Source organism: Primulina eburnea, chromosome 12 (assembly GCF_022965805.1).
Source record: "Primulina eburnea isolate SZY01 chromosome 12, ASM2296580v1, whole genome shotgun sequence".
Lineage (NCBI taxonomy): Eukaryota > Viridiplantae > Streptophyta > Magnoliopsida > Lamiales > Gesneriaceae > Primulina > Primulina eburnea.
Genome location: NC_133112.1, coordinates 7,332,831 through 7,358,231, shown reverse-complemented (window position 1 = coordinate 7,358,231; position 25,401 = coordinate 7,332,831). Strand labels below are relative to the sequence as shown.

The following is a 25,401-nucleotide window of genomic DNA, read 5'->3' as shown; positions in this document are numbered from 1 at the left end:
ATTCGAACTTGGGATGAATTGCAACAACAATTTTTTAAAAGTTTTTTCCATCTCATAGAACAAATTCTTTCAAAGGCAAATCATCACTTTCACTCAAAAATAAGGAGAACTTTTTATCAATAATGAGATAGATATAAAGAATTGCTTAATCTTTGTCCAAATCATGGTTTTGAAATTTGGAGAGTTGTTTCTCAATTTTATGAAGGCTTAACACCTAAAGATAGACACATTGTTGAATTTATGTGTAATGGGACATCCGAAGATAAAAATCCAAACGAGGAAATTGAGTATCTCGATTCATTAGCTGAAAATACTCAAAATTGGGACACTATAGGTACAATCGAACCATCAAACACGATTCAATCTCCCACATCTGCTGGAGGTATGTACACCCTCAAAGATGAACATGATCTCCAAGCTAGATTTACCTCTTTGGCAAGAAACGTTGAGACACTTGAATCGAAAAAGAATGGTCAATTAAAATATGTCAAGAAATTGTGTGTCACATTTGTGATACAAGTGATTCATTAGAATGAACAAACGAATGTTTTGAACAATTTCAAAAGGCCAAATTTTGAACCGTTTTCTCAGAGTTACAATCCAGGTTGGCGAAACATCCAAATTTTAGTTGGAGGAATGATAATTTTGCACAATTTTCACAACCACATTTCAACAATCAACAAAATTTTCAAAATTATGCACCTTATGTTCCTCTACCTAAAAGGAATTTGGAAGATACATTGAATTCTTTCATTGCAAAGCAAGAGTCTATCAATACTCAAACTGATCAAACCATAACATATTTGAAAGACACTCTTGCTAAATTTGGATATGCACTTAATGTTCATGAAAAAAGTAAATTTCCTTCACAACCACAACCTAATTCCAAGGATCATCATTCACAAACTGGAACTTCGGGAACTCAATCGATGGATCAGGTAAAATCTGTTATTACCCTTCGCAATGATAAGCTCGTGTGGAAAAATCCATTCTTGAACCTTGTGAAGATGATGATAAATCAACTCCGAAGAGTAAGGAAGTGGAACCCATAACTTGCGAAGAGGAGGATAAACAGACAGTGAGTTGGGAGCAATAATTGTCCCTGCTTGGTAGAGCGATCAAACGTGGTGCTTGAGCTGGTGTGCGGTTTAAAAGATTTGAGTTGCACCATTACTACCAGCTATAGCTTTTGGTAAAGCGGCAAACTTTCGGTCCTATAATTGGTATCAGAGTCAAGGTCATGGGTTCGATTTCCATTGATTGCAAGGAGTGCAATTATTGGGAGGGAGATTGTTGGGTGCAATAATTTTCCCTGCTTGGTAGAGCGATCGAACCGTGATGCTTGACCTGCTGTGAGGTTTAAAAGATTTGAGTTGCACCATTACCACCAGCTATAGCTTTTGGTAAAGCGGTAAGCGCTCGGTCCTACACAGTATCACCACCATTCCCTCATGCATTGAGAAATACAAAAAAACCAAATTTGAATTATGATATTTTTAACCAAGTAAAAGTTAATATTTATTTATTAGATGCAATAAAGCATGTACCATCATATACCAAATTTTTGAAAGACCTGTGCACTTGTGTGACACTCAATGATTTAGGGATACATCTAGCCGCGAGTTCACAACTTCTTGTGATTCAGAATAACATTTATTTTTATTCGAGCTTATCATAATTAGCCTCATTCTTTTCATCAACCTTATGATCAAGAATGTCAGAACTCAAGTCTGATTGCACCCATCGGATCATGGTAAGAGAATCTAATAGCATCACCTCATTATCCCTTAGGTATCATTGATAGTGTGTGTAAGAACCTCCTTAAGTTATTATTAGCATACAGTACGGTCCCTTCAACTTATATATACTGATCGAATCTGCAATCATTTATATGTCGAGAGTTGCATTTGAATTCGATAACAATGTGATGTATCTTTCAGTAATAGCAGTGAAGCGATATGTGGAGGAAACACATTTCCAAAATGCTCATGTCTTAATCTTACCACAGATTCATTATACTATTAATTCATTAGTTCACATAGGATATCTTAGTCCGCGGCAAACGTTGAATCCCTGACTACAATGTATTAGATCTTTTGTATTTTGAAATTACACCCACTTCGCCACCTGATGATCCTCAATGGAGTCATTAAACGGATCAAAGTACATGCTAATAAATAGAGTCTCTACGTTTTCTCGTGTCAAAGGACTAATGATATACAACCATAACCACATACTATTCTATTCGATAAGTGATAATCACTTAGATAGTCCAAGGGAGGGTTGTCAGTGCATCATCAAATGATCACCCATTTGTATGAATATAGATCTTCATGCCCTTACCAATGAAACATTGAGTTTACATCACAGATGCAAGTCTCAAATTCAAGCAACATTTATCCTTATTTTAGGAAGATGATTCGACTAGGAACCTTTTTATAATAGCTGTGAGGCAGACCTCATGATATCTATTGTATATTCAAGGGTTTTATTTATGCAGGTTGTATGAGTATACAAATAAAGTAATGTCACAATAGGATAAAACTGTAAATATTATTAAAATAAAGATTGTTTTTACATAAGAGTTAATAAAACACAAGGCACAAATTAGCTCACTGGACACATACTCTAACAATAGTAAAATTAATTTATGAAGTTCCATTTAAATAACACAACATAGATAGTTTACTACATCTTATTGGGAAAAATGAACAAAACAAAAAGAGAGAGAAAAAAAACTTGAAACACATCATCGTAGTCAGTACTAAAACTGCAATCCGCACATTACAAAGAAGACCACTTTTGATCCCGTATAGCATAAACAAGGGCAAGAAAAAAAAAATAACATATCGAAAAAATAGAGCCAATCACACGAATATAACAACACAAAATAAAAATAGATATTGGAAAACGAAAATACATAAATTTACAGTAAATGAAATAATAAATATCATCAGGGACGGATCCAGGAATAAAAGTTTGGGCGGCTTAAACTCAATCTGATAAGTTATATATTATTAAAAAAAAATTATATTATATCGTTCAACGAAGGTGTGCCCTACAAGATTTTAAAACATAAAATTCATCAATAATAGAATTTACATCAATATGTTTAGCTAAATCTCGTTCAATATAGAGTGTCAAACAATCGGCAAGAAAGTCATCCTCCATTTTTTCTGAAAACGACGATTCTGGCTTCCAAATTTCGTACCTGGATACTCCAACATATCCGGTTGATAAGGCCCCATATTTATATATAAACGTCTTATCTCATCTCGTACATTAACATGATATTCACATATCTGTTTTCTTTTTCTCGGATCTCGTTCAATAAAAGTAGACAAAGACTGATGATCGTCTCTAGGAGAGGAACATGAAGGAATTTGGATATTGGGAAATAAAAGACTTTCACTGGATTGATGTTGCATTGTAAGGACCGTAAGAATTGAAGTATCTTCACTAGCTTGACGATCTCTCTTCTTAAAGAAAGAGGATATCAATGTTTCTCCTTTCTTCGCAACAGATTGATGTTCCATTTTGAAATAGTTCAAGTTATAATCTTAAACAAGAATAAAATAATTATTAAACAAATAAACAAGTAATAGTCAATCAACAACTCAACAACAAACAATCAAGAAACCACAAATCATGCACAGAGAAGCTATAAAAAACAAAATAAAAAATATATAGCCGATTCTTGCCTGGATTATTGCCTTGTCGATGAGCAATTCGATTTTTTCGGGAGTCTGCAATTCTATTCTGTCGCTAAAGGGCTTGGGACTTGGGAGAGAAATTTTGTAGAATTGAGGTGGGGCGGATCAGATGATATGGGATGAATTTGGTCTCATCCTTGTAAATGGACGGACTTGATTGGACTAAGACATTGATGTACGACGGTTTTTGGAACAACCGTCGCCATTAGCGACTGTTTTTTGAAAAAACGTCGCTAATAGCGACTGTTCTTATTACTTTTTGAATAAACTAGCGACGGTATAATTAAAACAGTTGCCGATTTGGATCGGCGACGGTTTTACAAAAACCGTCGCAAATATTAGCGACGGTTTGCAAAACCGTCGCTAAATTATTAAAAATGGGTCCAGTACAACCCTTGAATAAATCCGTCTCTGAATATCATAATAAATAAAAAATTAATAACACCAATAAAATACAATTTTCATTGGATTTCTATTTAATGCTACAATAATGATTGAAAACGCATCTATGAAATCACGAAAGCTTCAGAAGGTTTGGAGCATGCTTAATGTTTTAAATACTCGTGATACTCAAATAAGAAAATGATCATTTTTTGCGTCAAATATAGATGAAAAAATTTTAAAACTCATGAATTTTGAAACAATAAAACTATTTTTTTTGGGACAAAAACTTGTGTGAGACGGTCTCACGGGTCGTATTTTGTGAGACGGATCTTTATTTGGATAATCCATGAAAAAGTATTACCTTTTATACTAAGAGTATTACTTTTTATTGTAAATATGGGTAGGGTTGACCCGTCTCACAAATTGAGATCCGTGAGACGGTCTCACATGAGACCTACTCTTTTTTTGGAATAAAATATTTAATGATGTTTGTTTTTGTTCAATTTTCAAATATTTCATTAGTTTAAATAGATGAAATATTTAAAATAATCTCTTACAAACATCACCTTAGAAAAGAAGTACAACTATTGTGTATAACATATACAATAAATCAAACTTAAATAAAATATAAAAAATGAACATAATAGACAAAGGTAAATTTCCTTTAAATCCCCAAACTCAAATTTACATTCAGTTTCTACCAGAAAAAATATGTGTTTATACTCACTGATTCACAAAAAAATGTTTCTGCACTTCCTGAACTCACATGTATCTTCACGGGTTAAAATCGATACAAAACATTAAAAATATGATACTAATATATGATATTTGAGCAATAAATAGTTTAAACATGATACAAAAGATAAGATTTGGATTATAAATTTTGAATAAATTTAATTAATATCAACACTTGCAATTAATGTTTGGATTATAAAAATCATGTATTACTATCATATCTAAAACAGTTGGTACTCAAATATAATATATTAGTACCATATTTCTAATGACTTCTATCGATTTTCATCCAAAATACAAATATGTCATTATTATCAATTTTTGCATCTATATATTTGAGTACTTAAAAATAATATATTAATGTCATATTTGAAACCAGTGTTTTTATAACCGGACCGTTAATCGAACCGGTCAAGCCTTAAAAAATGGTTCCACCGGTTCCACCGAACGGTCGAACCGGATCAATAAAATTAATATTTTATTTATTTTATATAATACATAAAATAGTAAAACACTGCTTGGAACCGACTGCTTCCGGTTTTTTCTGGTTTAACCGGTTTTAACCGGTTTTTTTCGGGTTTTTCCCGGTTTAACCGAGTTTTAACCGGTTTTTTCCGGTTTAACCGGTTTTCCGGTTTTTTACTTATATCCGGACCGGTCTGGAGGCCGGTTCGCGGTTGAACCGGTCCGATGGCCGGTCCGTTCCGATTTGGAGAACACTGTTTGAAACAACTAACGCTCAAATAAATAAATTATTACCATATTTTCGATGTTTATATCGACTTTCATCCAGAAAAAATATGTGATAAATGGAGTGCAATAACATTTTTTGTCTATCTGCGAGTGAAAACATATATTTTTTCTGACGTAGAATGAATGTAAAGCTAAGTTTTGATTTTAGGGATTTAAGGAAATTTACACATGAATCAAACAATTTAACACATACAATAAATCAAACACAAATTAAACACCAGTTTAAGACAACAACACAAAGATAGTTTTGGAAATACACAACTCATAAATAAATCACTATTTTAAAGGTAATATTAGAAGAGTAAATTAAACACAATAAATTAAACACAAATTTAACATACACAATAAATCAAACACAAAACTAAACATCAATTTTTAAGACAATAAATTAAACATAAAGTACATCCACATTAATGATGATATTTATTGGTACCGTCTTGGAGGGTAACTTTGTAAAATCACAATTGGAACTCATAAATAAATCACCATTTTATGTAATATAATATAATAATATTATAACAATAAATTAAACCAAAAATAAACACAATAAATTAAAATTAATAATAATCTAAAATAAACATAATAAATCAAAGTTAAAACTAATAATAATCTAGAAAATAAACACAATAAATTAAGCACTTAAACACAAATTTAACATACCTAATAAATCAAACACAAATTAAACACCAATTTAAGACAACAAATTAAGTACAAAATCATTTTAAAAAATTCATAATTCAACTCATCATTTACAGAATATTAGATTACCATCTTATCACTCAAACTAATATATAAGTGTTATCCAACCATATTTACAATAAAAAATAATATTTTTTGTGGAGGACTGAAATAGAAGATTTGTTTTTCAAAATTGACTGATTAGATTATATCATAAGAGTTTTGTGTCGAAACAAATCTAAATTATGCATCTAACATCTTTGATCCTCTGGATTCCATTAATCATTAATAATAAATAACAATTATATCTGCAGATGTAATTAAATTAAGATGAATTATATTTGAAGAGATATATATATATATATATCATATTCAAAGAAAAAGAAAGAAATTATTAATTAATAACAAAATTAATTCATATATATATATATATTTAAAGAAAAAGAAAGAAATTATTAATTAATAACTAAATTAAAGAATAAATGAATAGAGTCTAGACTGTGTTAACGACATCCTTGCATATAAAACTCCTCTCTTTCCCCAAATTGTGTAGTATATAAGATCCTCTTTCCATCCCCTCCGAGAATCTCCGCCGTCGCCACCGCCGTCTCCACCACCGCCGCCGCCGCCGATGGGGAAAAGTGAGGCCCTCTCAGATGGGGTGATAAAAAAGATAATCCTCTCATATACATATGTGTCCGTATGGATTTTCCTCTCGTTCACAGTCATCGTGTACAACAAGTACATCCTTGACCACAAGCTCTACAACTGGCCTTTTCCCATCTCCCTAACTATGATTCACATGACCTTCTGCTCTTCTCTAGCTTTCGCTGCCGTCCGCTTGTTCAAGATCGTGGACCCGGTGGCGCTCTCCCGACGCGTGTACCTCACCTCCGTCGTCCCAATTGGGGCTCTGTATGCTCTCTCTCTGTGGCTCTCCAACTCGGCTTACATATACCTCTCCGTCTCCTTCATTCAAATGCTCAAAGCACTGATGCCTGTTGCTGTTTATTCTATCGGAATTCTCTTCAAGAAAGATGCTTTCAAGAGCAACACCATGCTTAACATGCTTGCTATCTCCGTGGGGGTTGCGGTCGCTGCTTTTGGTGAGGCCAAGTATGATTCTTGGGGGGTTCTGCTTCAACTTGGTGCCGTTCTTTTTGAGGCTACGAGGTTGGTTATGATTCAGATCTTGTTGACTTCAAAAGGGATTAATTTGAACCCAATTACTTCGCTTTACTACGTGGCACCCAGTTGTTTGGCTTTTCTTTCTGTTCCATGGCTTATTGTGGAGTACCCGTTGTTGAGGCAGAGATCCGGGTTTCATTTTGATTTTGCTATTTTTGGGACCAACTCTCTGTGCGCGTTTGCTTTGAACTTGGCTGTGTTCTTGCTGGTGGGCAAGACCTCAGCTTTGACCATGAATGTCGCTGGGGTGGTGAAGGATTGGCTCTTGATTGCCTTTTCTTGGTCTGTGATCAAGGATACAGTGACGCCATTGAATTTGTTTGGCTATGGGTTGGCCTTTATGGGAGTCGCATATTACAATCATTCCAAATTACAGGCTTTGAAGGCCAAGGAGGCACAGAAGAAGGCACCTCCAGCAGATGAGGAGGCAGCGAAACTGATAGATGAGAGGGAAGAAGATGGAATGGGAAGGAAAGGAGATACACAGGCTTAATTTATTGGTTAAATATTCTTACGAAAAAGTTAACACAAGTGTTCTTGGAATAAACGTGAGCAGAAATTTGAGTTTTTTTCCCTTCTTTCTTTTGGGTTATTGTACTGTTAAGATCAAGATCTACATTTCATGCTCAGTGTGGGTTTATGCTTTAAATATAGTCAAGTACACCAAAATTATCTGAAATTTCATGTTTTTTAATCTTATATGCAATGGTCATGAATCTCTTTATGCTGTTAACTTTCAAGTTTTAATCTTTTTGTCCACTATCTTGGTTGGATGTTCGCTATGTGCTGATTAGTTCTCACTTCTCACCAAGGTATGCTGTTGTTTGGAGCGTATGAGAAAAGAGTGAATCTTGAATGTGAATCGATGAAATCTTGCATAGTTTTCTGGTTCCTATAAAAGATTTCTAATCGTGTTCATTACATGGTAAGTTTCTCTGAAACATTTAAACACTTCCCCCTTTTCATTTCTTGCCGTGTAAAGCTCCTAGAGTGTTCTTTCATGAAAGTTGGCTGGCCTTGAAGGTTCTTTCCCCTTCTGGTTTGAATTAATTTGTCATGAAAAGTACAAGTGAAGTTGAAGGAAACAAATTTTGAAGGTGAATTAGCATGCGCAGAGAGGACTAGTGATTAATGAATAAATGGCTTGAAAATATTGTTATTTTGTGTGATGGAAGAAGTTAAATTTGTTGTAGCAAGAGTTGTTCACCTTTCCTTATTTGCATTATCATGTAGACAATATTTTTTTGGGATTGCCCCTCAATTTTTGCATCCCATTGGCAATGACAGCTAATTTGTGCTGATTGAATTCCTAATAGTAATAGGTATTTGGTGAAAGTCTTTAGTTAGTTACATCTATTAAATTTCTTTAGTCTAAAATGGCTTATTCATAGTCAACTTCTCCTTGTATTATGAGAGTGAGTGATCCAAGGCATTAAAAATACTCATTTAGAGATTCGAGAAGATGGGACTAATTTTATATTTTGTATTGTGTTTGCGGCTAAAAGATATTCTTCATTAGTTTAGTCGTAGGTATTTTTGTTAATCTCATAGTACAAGATGCATGTATTTTTATTTAAAAAGAAATTAATATATTTATTTATAATTTATACATTTAATGATCAAACTCGTAGAACATAATAATTGCTCTAATTATGGCTGAGTGTTGACATTGGAAAAATAGGATAGTCTAAAGTTTAAGACTCCAAAGAAGTAGACAAGGCTTAAAGCAAAAGTAATTAATACATGTATTAATATTATTTAAGAATTGAGTACAATATTATTCATCTATGATTTGAAGACTTGTATTTGCTCTTCAAATAGCTTTCTCCTAAAAATTCAACTTTGTGCGTGTACTTGAAATCGGCCTTTTCATCAGTTTTTCTTCCTCCATGCCTAACCCCTGACATTGACTTTGATGGCTGCTAATGTTTGTTCTTATCAGAGGGTTGGCACAATTATTTTGGCCTTTTTTATATTAAAATTTAATTATTGTTTTGATGTGATGTAGTTGTTAAATAATTTAAGAGAGGTGGTCTGAAAAAGATTTGGGTTTGACAGACGTCAAGGCACGATCTAAGACAAACGATTACAAGGTTGAAGCAGACCCTTGAAATCAACTTGCAAAATTTAAGGCTCAATAACAAAGTAGATTTGATTTCGAGTTTCAGTTTACAAGAACATCAAGCAGCAGCAACCATAAAAAACGACTGGATACAATCCAATCATGTGAAATCACCTTAGTAGTTGAGTGGCAATCACCATAAACCTGTAAAGTTTGTATCGATACGAATTGCAAGATCCACGGGTCGTTTACACAAGCGCAAATGCAATAGTCATGTTTTCGCGGTCTGTTAAGACTCTGGAGCAGCCTCCTTGTCTGCGTCGTCAATGTCAAGTAACACATCAGATGTCGTCGCACCGTATCCACCACTCTTTAACCTTCTCTCCATTTCATCAACCATTTGGTAAATTTGCTGGTGCTCTTTGTGAGTTTTATCTCCAGCAACAAACTCATTAATTACACCAGCAAGCTCAATCATAGCACTACCAGGAACCTTTCTGATCCCCTTCTTCCCCATTGCTCTCCTGATGGTGTTTTTCTTTTCCCAAGCCATCGTTTTGGCATATAAATTGGAAAGTAGAATATAGGTAGACTCATGCATGGGCTGATTACTCATCAGCTCCTTGGCTATTCTTTCACCAAGATTCAGCTCACCATTTTCTCGACACGCAGCAACTAAGGTTCGCCATATCACAGGATTCGGATCAATGGGCATCTTACTTACAAATTCCACAGCTTCTTTCACCAATCCAACCCTGCTGAACAGGTCTACCATACATCCATAATGCTCAATCCTAGGTGTGATTCCAAATTCATTTACCATCGCATCAAAATATTGCTTTCCCTTGTCGACTAAACCAGAATGGCTACAAGCAGATAGCAAACCGATGAATGTAACATCATCAGGCACCAACCCTGCTGCTCTCTTCATCTCCTCAAAAAAGGCAACTGCCTCCAGACCACGACCATGCGTCCCCATACCTGTAATTATGGATGTCCAAGAAACAATACTCCTCTTACTCTCACACATGTTCCTAAACAACCTCAATGCTTTATCAACATCACCACACTTGGCAAACATGTCGATTAATGCATTCCACAGTTCAGTGCTCTTCTCGACCATCTCTTGATCTATGTAAGACTCGACCCATCTCCCAAGCTCAAGTGCACCCAAATCAGCGCAGGCAGACAGCACCATCACCATGGTAATCTCATCGGGTCTCACCCTGGCAATCTGCATTTTTCTAAACAGCTTGACGGCTTCATTTGGCACACCCCACCTCACATACCCACCAATCATGGCACTCCAAGGGACTGAGTCGCACTTGGACATTTCATCAAACAGCATCTCTGCCATATCAATCCCATTTTCACATCTGCAATACATATGAATTAAAGAGTTCAAAACATGGGCATTCATACTAAACCCAAGTTTGACAACTGACCCATGAATCGTTTTGCCCAAATCCAAGTCCGCGATTCCAGCACACGCCTTGAGAACAAATGGGTACGTGTAGTTGTTAGGCCCAACTCCGTAATATAGCATTTCTCTGTAATAGCATATCGCAGTACGCTTAAAACTGTTCGTCTCCGCGTAGGCTTTAATAACAGTGTTGAAAAGGAAGGAATCGTAGCAATGGGGTTCTGATTCTGGGGAGAAAATGAGCGATGAGGCATAGTCAATGACATTGAGGTGTGAGGAGATAGTAGTGAATTTTGTGAGGATTAACGGGTTACTTTGAAAACCGAGCTTTAGAAAGAAACTATGCAATTGACTGAGTTTGGAGAGAGAGTTACAGAGCTGAAGTAGAGTGAGGCAATCTTGCTCTGTTGCTCTCTTGTACATGCCAACTCGCTAAATTGATGAATCAAAATCATCTATAAAACTTAAAGAAACCCATGCCAATATTTTGTAACTTTTCAAAATATTTAACCTCAAGATTCATCCAAAAGCGGTTAATTCCCTCCGTTCAATCAAGATTTATCTCGGTCTCCCCAGCCGGGACCAGCAAATTGCACATCTCCTTTTAAAGAAAAGAGCAGCAAGCCAAGCTCTTCAAACTTTTAAATGGGCCTCCGAGATTCCAAACTTCACCTACACTACGTCCACATATCGAGCTTTGATCCACAAGCTCTGCACCTTCCGTTGACTTGAGACTGTAGAGCGGCTGCTCGAAGAAATACCCAAGTCCATAGGTTCAGGCCCAGATGAAGATATTTTCATCACAGTTGTCCGAGGTCATGGACGAGCTTGGTAAGTAACCAGAGTGCTTGACTCGCTTCCTAAGTTAGGAAAGACCTCATCTTTGAAATTGTGGAACTCAGTTCTTGATGTTGTAGAATATTGATATTGCAAGAGAATTCTATTCTATGGAAAGAAAATAATGGGCATCCCATTACACTTGTGAGATTTTGATGAAAGGTTTTTTCTTGACAAATAGAATTATTGGGGCTCATGGGATTTGTTCTTCCAAGAACTAAAAACATGCAATCTATAAATCCATATCAAAAAATATTGGTAGCTTGAACTAGTTGCAGGCAATAATTAAGGTATAGTATCTTGTCTTCTTTTTAGTCTCCTCTGCCATGGAAGTATTCAAAACGTTTCTTAAAATTGACCTTTTGTTGGAACACATTAACATATATAGCAAGTGTTGATAATTTAACTGCTACTTTTAAGAACTTGTGTTTTCTGGCATCTGCTCGTTGCTTTGTTTCTTTCTTATTTCGATTCCATTCTGGGGTCGGAAAGGGTAAGTTGCCTCCCCTTCTACTCCGCCGCCTCCAAGAAAAGAAAGGATCCAATGCATCAAAATTCTGAAATGCTACCATTATATATTGCGAGGAATCTATACAGAAAATTGTATTAAAAGAAAAGGAATAAACGTGGATTTCCCGCGTTTCTGTGCTCTCATTAAACTTTATTTGTACAACACAAACTACCATAACTCACCTTAATTTCCTAATTGGTAAAGCTCTCCCTGAGTCCCTAAGAGTTTATCAACATCAACAGCTTCCATTTTAAGCTCGGGTAGAACATCCATCTCTTCTTTGCTCAGCTCCCTAAAAAAGTAGTCTTTATCCTTCAAAAGCTCATTAAATCCATCTGCCAGTCTCTGGAACAAGCTTATTTCAGTCTTGGCCACTTTCTCCACCTCAAATTCGATCTCTTCAACTTCTTTAACGATTATCTCCTCACCTTCCTCCACTGTCTTCTCTATTCTTTCAACAAGGGGAGGTTCCGGCCCACAAGTGAACTTGCTGAAATCACGGCCGATACTTTGAGCGGCCTTTTCCACTTGAGGTATGATACCCCCGGTTGGAGGACGGGCTCGGCCCGCCCTCGATAGCCCATCTCAAGTAAAGCCCAGCATGCATTCAGAAGAACACCTGAGGTCATCCGGGAGGTCATCCCTGGCCGACCTCCCATACCGGCAGTGGCGAAGATCGGAGAGGTCACCCGAGCTCCCGAGCCGACCTCACTTTGGCCGATCTCCCGAGCCGAGCCGACCTCCATGATGGTGATAACGGAAAGATTGGTGATCCTTGGCCGAGCTCCCGAGCCGAGCTCCCATAAGGTCTTGGCTTCAAGCGGGCTCATACCCACGAGAGCTCTTACTCAGGTATTAAGCATGTAGCCCACAGAGATCAAAGCCCAGAAAGGCAAAGCCCATTGGAGATCTAAGCAAATCTATCACGATATCTTATCAAATCTTCCGAAGATTCTGAGGATCCAATCCTACCAAAACTAGGACTCTATTGTTTCCCTATAAATACCAGGTTCCTTTCATTATTTTATTCATTCATACTTTTTCACATTCTCTTTGCACGCACAGTTTTCTCTCTCAATTTTCTGACTTGAGCGTCGGAGGGGCTACGCCGGAACAACCTTCCGGCCCCCTTCTAACACTCTTGTTTGTGTTTCTGGATTTCGAGGTGTCTGATCCGAGCTCCCAAGGTGAAGATCCGACCTCCCAGACAGCGTTCAAACGTTTGATCCGAGCTCTCCAAGCAGGGATCTGACCTCCCAGCTAGCATCACCGATTTCAGCGATATCAATTGGCGCCGTCTGTGGCAAACTAGTACTGAGAAGACGTGGACATGTGGGGACGAACAGGTATAAGAACAGGCCCTAGGGGCGGTGGCAACCAAGGTCCCAGGGGTGGCAACCAAGACCCTAGGGGCGGTGGACAAGGGAGAGGAGTGGCTGATCTTAGCCTAGATCAGCTGGCCCAACTAATTAACAGATCAGTGGATGAGGCCCTTCGCCGAAATCGGCCTCCATCACCACCACCGCAACAACCTCCTCCTCCTCCGCCTCCCCCTCCCCCTGAACATCTTGATGCCATATGGGAGGAAGTCAGAAGGCTGGGCAGGCAAATGGGAGGCCGACCTCCTATGCTAGACAGGGAAAGCCCACTCTCCCCTGAAATATTAAATGAGGACCTCCCAATTAACTTCCGTCAACCAACTATCAAAGATTATGACGGGAGCAATGACCCTGAAGAACATTTGGGGAGATTTAGCAATTCCGCTCTGCTTCATCGATACTCGGATGGGGTCAAGTGTCGGGTCTTCCTTACCACTTTGGTAGGATCGGCTCAGAGGTGGTTCGATCTGCTGCCACCGCATTCCATTACCAGCTTCCGAGAATTCAGCACCCTCTTCATAAACCAATACGCTACAAGCAAGAGATACTTGAAAACCTCCTTGGGTTTGTTCAGTTTGAAACAAGGAGATACAGATTCCCTGAGGGACTACATTAGGCGGTTCAACAGTGCAGCCTTGGAGGTCCCAGCTGCGGCAACAGAGACCTTGGTAAATGCTTTCACGCAAGGTCTTCGTGGGGGACAATTCTTCAATTCTTTAGTAAAAAAGCCCCCTCAAAGTTATGATGAGCTCTTGAGCCGAGCCGAGAGATATGTAAATCTCGAAGATGCACAGAGGCAGAGACGTACCGATGTCGGGCCGGGAAACAAGGGAAAGGAAAAGTTAGAGCCAAGCAGGAAAAGGCTTGCGGAAGGATCTGAAGAACGGGGCCGAGGTCCTGCACCTTTCCCTTTTGCCCCGTTAGCCATGAGTTTGGAAAGAGCCATGGAAATCTGTGAAGAAAGAAGAAAGTTGGAGCGCCCGAAACAAGCCGAAAAGGGGCCGCGTTTACCTCCCTCAGATAAGTTTTGTGAGTTCCATCAAGAGTATGGTCACGTCACGAATGATTGTCAAAAATTGGGTGAAGAGGTCCAGAGGATCATGCAGAGAGATCCTCACATGAAGAACCTCTTAGCCCGACAAGAAGGAAGACGCCAAGACGACAGGAGGCGTCAAGGACTTCCCTGGGCGAATCAGAGACCTCCACCAAGAGAAAACCGACCCAACCAAGGGGGTCAGACTGACCCTCAGCAACAGCAGGGACATCAGGTCGAACAGATAGCCAATGATCCGACCCGGGGTGTGATACATATGATATCCGGCGGGGCTACGGACGGGGACTCCGGGAGAGCTCGAAAAGCCCACGGCAGGAGATTGGAGAGCTTTGGACTGGACCTTGTTCCCAAGTCCGACCCCATCATCAGTTTCGGACCAGAGGACCTGAAAGGTGTTGTCGCACCTCACAACGACGCCTTGTTAGTGACTCTTACTGTCGCCAACTATGACGTGGCCAGGATCTTTGTTGACACTGGAAGCTCGGTCAACATTCTTTTCAAAAAGACCTTGGATCAAATGAAAGTGGAAGGATTCGAGTTTGATTCCATCTCAACGCCTTTATTTGGCTTCACGGGACATGCGGTCCAAACCATTGGGCAGATCATGCTTCCCTTATCTTTGGGGACAGGACCACACCGCATCACCAAAATGATATCTTTCACTGTGGTGGACGCCCCTTCCTCATACAACGGGATAATGGGTCGACCAGCCCTGACTGACTTCCGGGCCGTGAGCTCCACTTATCATCAAAAGCTGAAATATCCTACAGGTAACCAAGTGGGAGTTGTTTGTGGGGACCAGAAGTCCTCACGCCGTTGTTATGTAGATGAAGTAAAGGGGGAAGTAAAGAGGTCTCGTACTGAGGTGGGGATGATTATGACCCCACCCAAGACGATCTCCAAGAAAGAGGTTCAGCTTGTATCAGAAGAAGAGCCGGAAATGATAGAAATAGGGGACCAACAAAGCGTTAGAGTGGCGGCTGATCTTGATCCCGAAACTAAGCATGATGTGCTGACGTGCTTGAAGGCTAACCTTGATATATTTGCATGGTCCTCGCAAGAGCTCCGAGGGGTCAGCCCCAGCGTCATGGAGCATCGCCTCAATATACTTCCTGAGGCCCGGCCAATCAAACAGAAGAAAAGGCACTTCGGTCCTGAGAAGGACAAGGTAATAAAAGAACAGGTGGATGAGTTACTTAGGGCAGGGCACATCAGGAAGGTCTTTTTCCCGACATGGTTATCAAATGTGGTCCTAGTCCCGAAAAGCTCGGGAAAGTGGAGAATGTGTGTCGACTTCAGAGATCTTAACAAAGCCTGCCCCAAGGATTGTTACCCCTTACCAAGGATAGACCAACTAGTCGACTCCACCGCAGGTCACCAGTACCTCTGCTTGATGGATGCCTATCAGGGATACCATCAGATCCCCTTAGCAGAGGAAGATCAGGACAAAGTAAGCTTCATAACCTCCGAAGGGACATTCTGCTATGTGGTGATGCCTTTCGGATTAAAAAATGCTGGAGCCACCTACCAAAGGCTCATGGACAAGGTTTTCTCAGCCCAGGTCGGAAGAAATGTGGAGGTCTATGTGGACGATATTCTGATAAAGTCCAAAAATTCAGTCGACCTCATAGAAGACCTCCGTGAGACCTTTGCCACTCTGAGGTCTTACAGGTTGAAGCTGAACCCCCAAAAGTGCACCTTTGGGGTCCGAAGTGGAAAGTTCCTTGGATATATGGTAACGGAAAGAGGAATTGAGGCCAATCCTGAGAAAGTGAAAGCTATCCAATCTATGTCACCTCCTGGGAATCTCCAGGAGGTCCAGAAGCTTGCCGGGAGAGTCGCCGCTTTGTCACGATTTATTTCAAGAGCAGCACATCGAAGTCTGCCGTTCTTCCGAGTTCTCAGAAAAGCTAAGAAGTTCGAGTGGAATGAAGAATGCGCGAAGGCATTCAATGATTTAAAGGAATATCTGGCTGAGCTCCCCATACTAGCCAAGCCAGCTCCCGGGGAGCAGCTATATGTTTATCTCTCGGCCACTGACGCGGCCGTAAGCTCGGTCTTGATCAAGCAGAGAGGCACCGAACAGAGTCCCGTGTATTACATCTCTCATGCACTCAAAGGGGCAGAGCTCAGATACACCGTTGTGGAAAAGCTTGCTCTAGTTTTGGTTACCACAGCTCGAAGATTGAGGCCATACTTCCTGTCTCATCCCATTACAGTCCTCACTAATATCCCCCTCGGGAAAATAATGACTCATGCCGATATATCCGGGAGGTTGGTTAAATGGACCACTGAGTTAGGGGAATACGACATCCGATATGAACCTCGAACCGCAATCAAAGCACAAGCCTTGGCCGATTTCCTGGCTGAGACTTTGCACGTCGAGGTAGAAGACCTTTGGAAGGTCTATGTGGACGGCTCATCCACCAACGGAGGCAGTGGGGTTGGAGTACTGTTGATCTCCCAAAAGGGGGATGAGCTAAAACTGGCCGTTCGGCTTGACTTCAGGGCATCTAACAATGAAGCAGAATATGAAGCTGTCTTGGCAGGTCTAAAGGCGGCTCGGCAGGTCGGGGCCGCCCGGGTGCATGTTTTCTCTGATTCGCAGTTGGTGGCTCATCAAATGAATGGATCCTATGATATCAAAAACGAAAGATTGGTGGAATACGTGAAGGCCGTGGAGGCCGCCAAAGAGCTCTTTACAGAGCTGGTTTTTAAACAGATCCCCAGGGAGGAGAATGAGGAAGCCGACTCCCTCGCAAAAATGGCAAGCTCACTTCACAGCTGGAAATCAAGAGAGGTGGTTGTCCAAGTAGAGCTAAGTCCTTCTCTGCACTACCCCTCTCCCGAGCACGAAGACAATGACTGGCGCGCCGAGCTATTGGATTACATGAAAGATGGAGTGCTCCCCGAAGATCCAAAAAAGGCATACAGAATGAAGCGAAGGAGCCTTCGGTTTGTACTGATCAATGGGACTCTTTACAAGAGGTCAGTCTCTCGACCCCTTCTCAAGTGCTTGGGTCCCAAGCAATCTAACTATGTGCTAAGGGAGATTCATGAAGGCTGTTGCGGAAATCACTTGGGATCTTACTTTCTAGCACGAAAGGCACTCTTGGCTGGGTATTTCTGGCCCACTATGCTAAAAGATGCTCTAGCCATTGTCATCTCATGTGACAGCTGCCAACGTCATGCTAAGCTCCAACATCAACCAGCTGCACTAATGAAAAGTATTGTGGCAGCCTGCCCGTTCCACCAATGGGGGATCGACATTGTGGGACCTTTCCCCACGGCCCCAGCTCAGAAAAAGTTCTTGCTCGTTGCTATAGATTATTTCTCAAAATGGGTGGAGGCTGAGGCTTTGGCTAAGATAACTGAAAATGAGGTGCTCAAATTTCTCTGGAAGAACATTGTCTGCAGGTTTGGGGTCCCGAGAAAGTTGATATCTGACAATGGAAGACAATTTCAAGGGAGCCGGATCCAAGCCTGGTGTAAAGAGATGAAGATCCAGCAGCACTTCACCTCTGTGGCCTACCCTCAATGCAATGGCCAGGTGGAAGTCACTAACAGGTCCTTGGTGCAGAGCCTGAAGACCAGACTTGGGAACGCAAAAGGTAGTTGGGTGGAGGAACTCCCCAGCGTGCTTTGGTCATACAGGACTACTCCTAAAATAGGCACGGGGGAGACGCCTTTCAGCCTGGTCTATGGAAATGAAGCCGTGCTTCCGGCGGAGATCGGCGAAGAGACCTCCCGAGTCATATTCTATGATGATCAAAACAGCGAGAGACGAGCGGCAGACTTGGATTTCCTGGAAGAAAAGAGGGAAGCCGCGGCTATACGAATGGAAGCTTACAAGAGACGCATAGCCCAGTCTTACAACAAGAAGGTCATTCAGAAGAGCTTCCAGGTGGGGGACCTAGTTTGGAAGAGGATTCAAGAAGAGAAGGTCGGAAAGCTTGATCCAAGATGGGAAGGACCGTTCAAAGTGGTGGAGAAGCTCAGCTCAGGTGCCTATTACTTAGAAGACTGGGCAGGAAAGAAATTGAAGAGGCCATGGAATGCTTATCACCTCCGCAAATATTATGCTTAGATATTATTAGGAGCCTTAGTTTTTTATGTCATTTACTTTCCGTGCAAGGACGTCATGTTCCAATGCTTTATTCAGATACATTAATAAAATTATGCATTTTTGTTAGAAATCATCGTTATTGCAGGACAAGGGTTTTCACCCTCAGCACTTCAGGAGCCTCAGAGCTCACCTCATCTTGGTTACGCCAAGTATGACAAGGGTTTTCACCCTCAGCAATTCAGGAGCCTCAGAGCTCACCTCATCTTGATTACGCCAAGTATGACAAGGGTTTTCACCCTCAGTCAGTTCAGGAGCCCAGAGCTCACCTTATCTTGGTTACGCCAAGTATGACAAGGGTTTTCACCCTCAGCAATTCAGGAGCCTCAGAGCTCACCTCATCTTGGTTACGCCAAGTATGACATGGGTTTTCACCCTCAGCCAGTTCAGGAGCCCAAAGATCACCTCATCTTGGTCACGCCAAGTATGATAAGGGTTTTCACCCTCAGTCAGATCAGGAGCCCAGAGCTCACCTCATCTTGGTCAAGCCAAGTATGATAAGGGTTTTCACCCTCAGTCAGAGCAGGAGCCCAGAGCTCACCTCATCTTGGTCACGCCAAGTATGATAAGGGTCTTCACCCTCAGTCAGACCAGGAGCCCAGAGCTCACCTCATCTTGGTCACGCCAAGTATGATAAGGGTTTTCACCCTCAGTCAGATCAGGAGCCTCAGAGCTCACCTCATCTTGGTTACGCCAAGTATGACAAGGGTTTTCACCCTCAGCCAGTTCAGGAGCCCAGAGCTCACCTCATCTTGGTCACGCCAAGTATGACAAGGGTTTTCACCCTCAGTCAGATCAGGAGCCCAGAGCTCACCTCATCTTGGTCACGCCAAGTATGATAAGGGTTTTCACCCTCAATCAGATCAGGAGCCCAGAGCTCACCTCATCTTGGTCACGCCAAGTATGATAAGGGTTTTCACCCTCAGTCAGATCAGGAGCCCAGAGCTCACCTCATCTTGGTCACGCCAAGTATGAGAAGGGTTTTCACCCTCAGTCAGATCAGGAGCCCAGAGCTCACCTCATCTTGGTCACGCCAAGTATGATAAGGGTCTTCACCCTCAGTCAGACCAGGAGCCCAGAGCTCACCTCATCTTGGTCACGCCAAGTATGATAAGGGTCTTCACCCTCAGTCAGACCAGGAGCCCAGAGCTCACCTCATCTTGGTCACGCCAAGTATGATGACAAGGGTTTTCACCCTCAGCCAGTTCAGGAGCCCAGAGCTCACCTCATCTTGGTCACGCCAAGTATGATAAGGGTTTTCACCCTCAGTCAGATCAGGAGCCCAGAGCTCACCTCATCTTGGTCACGCCAAGTATGATAAGGGTTTTCACCCTCAGTCAGATCAGGAGCCCAGAGCTCACCTCATCTTGGTCACGCCAAGTATGATAAGGGTTTTCACCCTCAGTCAGATCAGGAGCCCAGAGCTCACCTCATCTTGGTCACGCCAAGTATGAGAAGGGTTTTCACCCTCAGTCAGATCAGGAGCCCAGAGCTCACCTCATCTTGGTCACGCCAAGTATGTTAAGGGTTTTCACCCTCAGTCAGATCAGGAGCCCAGAGCTCACCTCATCTTGGTCACGCCAAGTATGAGAAGGTTTTTCACCCTCAGTCAGATCAGGAGCCCAGAGCTCACCTCATCTTGGTCACGTCAAGTATGAAAAGGGTTCTCACCCTCGGTTAGTTCAGGAGCCTCATAGCTCACCTCAGCTCGGCATAAATTTTACGGTCCAAAATTATGGTTAAATGGCTGGCCGAGCTCCCAAGGCCGAGCCGAGCCCATCGCTGTTTTAATTATTACCAAGGTATTATGGTTAAGTGGCTGGCCGAGCTCCTAAGGCCGAGCCTAGCCCATCGCTGTTTTAATTATTACCAAGTTAGTGGTTAAGTGGCTGGCCGAGCTCCTAAGGCCGGGCCGAGCTCATCGCTGTTTTAATTAATACCAAGGTATTATGGTTAAGTGGCTGGCCGAGCTCCCTAGGCCGAGCCGAGCCCATCGTTGTTTTAATTATTACCAAGGTATTATGGTTAAGTGGCTGGCCGAGCTCCTAAGGCCGAGCCGAGCCCATCGCTGTTTTAATTATTACCAAGTTAGTGGTTAAGTGGCTGGCCGAGCTCCTAAGGCCGGGCCGAGCTCATCGCTGTTTTAATTAATACCAAGGTATTATGGTTAAGTGGCTGGCCGAGCTCCCTAGGCCGAGCCGAGCCCATCGCTGTTTTAATTATTACCAAGTTAGTGGTTAAGTGGCTGGCCGAGCTCCTAAGGCCGGGCCGAGCTCATCGCTGTTTTAATTAATACCAAGGTATTATGGTTAAGTGGCTGGCCGAGCTCCCCAGGCCGAGCCGAGCCCATCGCTGTTTTAATTATTACCAAGTTATTGTTGTTAAGGGGTTGGCCGAGCTCCCATAGCCGAGCCGATCTCAGCAATTCTTATTTTTATCAAGTTATGGTTAAGTGTTCGGCCGAGCTACCATGGCCGAGCCGATCTCAGCAAGGTTTTATTTTTACCAAGTCATCGTCAAGTGGCTGGCCGAGCTCCCATGGCCGAGCCGAGTTCAGCAAGGTTTTATTTTTATCAAGTTAGAGTGTTCGGCCGAGCTCCCATGGCCGAGCCGAGTTCCGCAAGGTTTTATTTTTATCAAGTCATGGTTGTGTTCGGCCGAGCTCCCAGGGCCGAGCCGATCTACAGAGCCCAGCCGACCTCTCTCAGCGTGACCTCACGGGTTTATTTTAGTTTTTACTTCTCTCTGGGTGACCTGACCAAATTAGAATTTTGTCCTCGTCATATGGGCTGACCTCACACGGGACAGAATAAGGAAATAAAATTTTCATACAAGAAATCCAACACGGAGTACAGAAAAGAAAAAAAAATAACAATAATTTCTAACAAAATAAAAGCGAGCTGGGATGGGGAGCTAAGCTACTCAAGCTTCTGGGGCTTCGGGGGGGAGGTTGTCCACCACCTTCTGAGCATCGAGGAAGTCCGCCGAGGACCCTTCGGGAGGGTAGCCAGCCTCCTTGAACTGAGCCACGGCGCCATCGAAGCCCACGTATATGAAGCCTAGAGCCCTCTCAGCAACAGTAAGGGCAAACTCTTCTGATTTCAGGAAGTCCTCCTTGAAAGCCTCAGAGCCCTTTGCCAAGGCGGCCTGAGCAGTCATTAGGGGTGGGCATAAAACCCGAAAAACCGAAAAAACCGACCGAACCGAATAATTCGGTTTAAATGGTTCGGTTTTATCGGTTTTTCGGTCGGTTATGGTTTTAAAATATATAAAGTTCGGTTTTTCGGTTCGGTTTTCGGTTTTAAGCCCCAAAAAAACCGAAAAACCGAACCGGCCATATTTTTGTTAAATACAAGGTTTTTATGTATAATGGGTCATATTATTGTTAAATATAAGTCTTTTTATATATAATGGGCCTATTAAGATTTAGGAACTTAGTATCATTAACCCTTAATTTTTCAATTCGATCGTTTTCTCTTATTTCTCACCACTCATTAGTCGACGTTCTCTTTTTTTCTGTATATATTTCTTTAATATTTCGTAAGATTATTTGTGTTCCATTCGAGCTGGTTGACACCTTGTTATCATTCTTATTACTGAATATTCCGTTAGATTCATGCATTTTCCGTGTTTACATGGTTAATTAGTTATATATAATTATTATATTCGTATGACATGTTTATACACAACACAGGTTATATATATATATATATATATATATATATATATATATATATATATAAATGATCAAGTCTCACAAATTAAATATTTGAAAAATACTATGATTTAGATTTTAAAGACATAAAGTGACATATAATTTTATCTCTCAACAAATTTTAGCCAACCGTATATAACCGGCCGTAAAAACCGAACCATATTACAAAAAACCGAACCGAACCGTAATAAAATGGTTTGGTTTTGGACTAGAGATATTCAAAACCGAAAACCGAAAAACCGAACCGCTGTGGACTAAAACCGAACCAAACCGACCGTTGCCCACCCCTAGCAGTCATGGCCTTCTCCTCGGCTGATCTGGTCTCCTCTCGAGACGCCTCAAGCCGGACCTCCACCATCCGCAGCTCATTCTTCAACTTCAGGGTCTCCGCTGCAAAGCCCTGGCGCATATCATCCTCCCGCCTCTTGGAATTGGCCTTTTCCTTCGCAAGGGCCTCAGTAAGGTCAGCAAGCTTTTTTTCAAGCTCGGCCGAGGTCGTCTGGAAGGCCCGGGCATCCTTCGAAGAATGCTTCCTAAGGTTGGTGGCTCGGAAAGCCACCTCGGCGTTCAAGAAGGCAGCCTGTAAGAAACGATTACTTAAAAAAAAAAAATGGAGAGAAGAAAAAGAGAGAAGAGAAGGGGGCGTTACCTCGGCGCTGGCAGCAGTGGACCTCGTGACGAGCTCAGACCAGTTAAGCTCCTGGAGAAATGCCGCGTCAGCTTCAGAGATGACGTCCCGAAGAAGGGCCCCCGCTAATGCAGAAGGATCTGCCCCTATAATCCGGTGGTCATCCTGGTACATATCAAATAGGCCGGATCTACTGCGAAGGACTTTGGAACGAGGGTCCGGCTTAAACTGCCGCAGAGGCACATCATCCGTTTGAGGAGGTCCGAGCTCCCCACTGCTGCCGGACTGACCCAATGGGCCAGGTGTGCTCGGAGCTCGGCGCTTCCGAGAAGATGTGGGCTGAGAGGCCTCCTGAGCCTCAGTAGCAGCCACCACAGTGACCTCATCAACACTGGCCTCGGCGACCACGGCCTTACCTTTGCTCACAGCAGCCGAGCCGACATGTTGCCTCTTGCGGGCTGCAGCCTTTTGGACCAGGGCGTTCATGACTCTAATTGCTGACATAAGTGAAAAGTAGAAGAGAGGTCAGATCCATAATAAATATGCAAAAAAAAAAAAAAAAAAAGAAGAGGGAGAGAAGGAAAAAATGGGGGGGGGGGGGGGGGGGGGGAAGAATTTTTTACAGGGGGAGGACGAGCTGAACTCCATACCCTCGTTGCCCTTGGGAGAGACTTTGGCCGAGCTGAGCCCATAGTAGCTCAAGAGGTCCTCAGCTAAAAGGGTGGGGGTATGGAAACGCCCGCCCCGGATGACCCCGAAGGGCCTCAGAAAAGTATCGCTCTTGCGAAAACCTGAGGCAGGACAGGGGAGCTCGGGCAGAGCAACCCTCCATCGTGAACAGATGTCCCATGAGTCAGAAGGTTGGACGAAGAAGAAGTGGTTTTTCCAAAATTTGTTAGAGCTCGGAGCCCCCTCAAAGAACTGGCAGCTGGGCCGAGCTGAGAAATAGAAGGGACCATCTTCTGACCTCTTGGGGAGGTAGAAATGAGAGAAGGTTGGGGGGTCGACCTCAAAAGCTAAGGCTTTGAAAAGAACCACAAAGTTGCAGAGAGTGCGGAAGGCGTTAGGAGAAAACTGGCCGAGGTGGATTTGGTAAAATTGGCTCAGCTCTTGAAAGAAGGAGGGGAGAGGGAACCTAAGTCCACCTTCTAATTGGTCCTCATAGAAAGTATAGTATCCTGGAGGGGGATTATGGGCTCTCTCTTCAGAATGAGGGAATATAAACTTATAATCCCTGGGGGCGTAGGAGAGAGCTCGGATGCGAGGCTCATCCGACGCATCTAACCACGAAGGGTAGAGCTCAAACCAGGGGTCCGACGTCCTGAGTGGCTCCTCGGGGTGACTGAGGCTGAGCTGGTTCAGGACCGCACCATCATCACCAGTGTCGAGGCGGGAGCTGACCCCCTCAGGCTCAGAGCACTCAACTAGCATCGGGACGGTCTCCGTAAAGGAGTCATATAGATCCACCTCTCGGAAGACCTCCTCAGACGTCGATTGGGTAGGTATGTTGGGGGAAGTCATTAGATAAATACCTAGAGAAGACCGGGAGATCAGGAGGATTGAGGAATTAGTTTGGAGGGTCGGAGCCGAGGTGAACGAAGGGAAAGTAAGAAATGAAGCAAAAGGGGGGACTGGTATTTATAGAGGGACCAGGAGGAGATCGGACCGTTGATCGCGAATGGCTTGAACGGCTAAGATTGTCTCGAAGTATGTGAAACTGGCCTTTTGACTGACAGCTGGCAGTGACGTTTCGTGTTCCGCACGACTGGAGGCTCAGCTCCGTCTCAGCTCAGCACAAATATCAAAACTAATCCGCGTAGCCAGGGACTTTGAGCTCAAGATCAGCTCAGCTAGAACTTCACCCCAGCTCAGGACGATCGAAAACTACGCTCAGCTGGTCTCACTTTCTGAGGGCAGAGCTCCTTATAACTTGGTAACCCCAGATCAGCACAGCAGTAAAACTTCGAGGCTCGGTACAGACAAGAGCTACCGGGAGCTCAGGCACCCACAGGTTTTTGGCTTTCCCTCCTGGCTCATCCAGGCACTCGGTCATCATGATCTCAGGGTAGTACAGAGGCAGTGAGCTCAGAATAATCATGGGCCATCGAGGGCTCAGAAAACCACGAGCTTCAGGTCTTCAACGTCAGCTCGACTTGAGGGGAGGACTCGTGATACCCCCGGTTGGAGGACGGGCTCGGCCCGCCCTCGATAGCCCATC

At 42.5% G+C, this 25,401-nt stretch overlaps 2 protein-coding genes across 2 annotated transcripts; one reads left to right on the top strand and one right to left on the bottom strand.

Moving 5' to 3' along the window:
• Positions 1–6,784: 6,784 nt before the first annotated feature.
• LOC140807672 (probable sugar phosphate/phosphate translocator At2g25520) lies at positions 6,785–8,184 on the top strand. The gene has a single exon (XM_073164621.1). The coding sequence runs from the start codon at positions 6,895–6,897 to the stop codon at positions 7,942–7,944; it is 1,050 nt and encodes a 349-aa protein (XP_073020722.1). The 5' UTR covers positions 6,785–6,894; the 3' UTR covers positions 7,945–8,184.
• A 1,605-nt stretch (positions 8,185–9,789) lies between these two features.
• On the bottom strand, positions 9,790–11,943 carry LOC140806556 (pentatricopeptide repeat-containing protein At4g21065-like). The gene is made up of 2 exons (XM_073163104.1): positions 10,959–11,943; positions 9,790–10,889 (listed from the first exon to the last, which is right to left on the bottom strand). The coding sequence occupies exons 1-2, from the start codon at positions 11,357–11,359 to the stop codon at positions 9,803–9,805; spliced, it is 1,488 nt and encodes a 495-aa protein (XP_073019205.1). The 5' UTR covers positions 11,360–11,943; the 3' UTR covers positions 9,790–9,802.
• Positions 11,944–25,401: the final 13,458 nt, after the last annotated feature.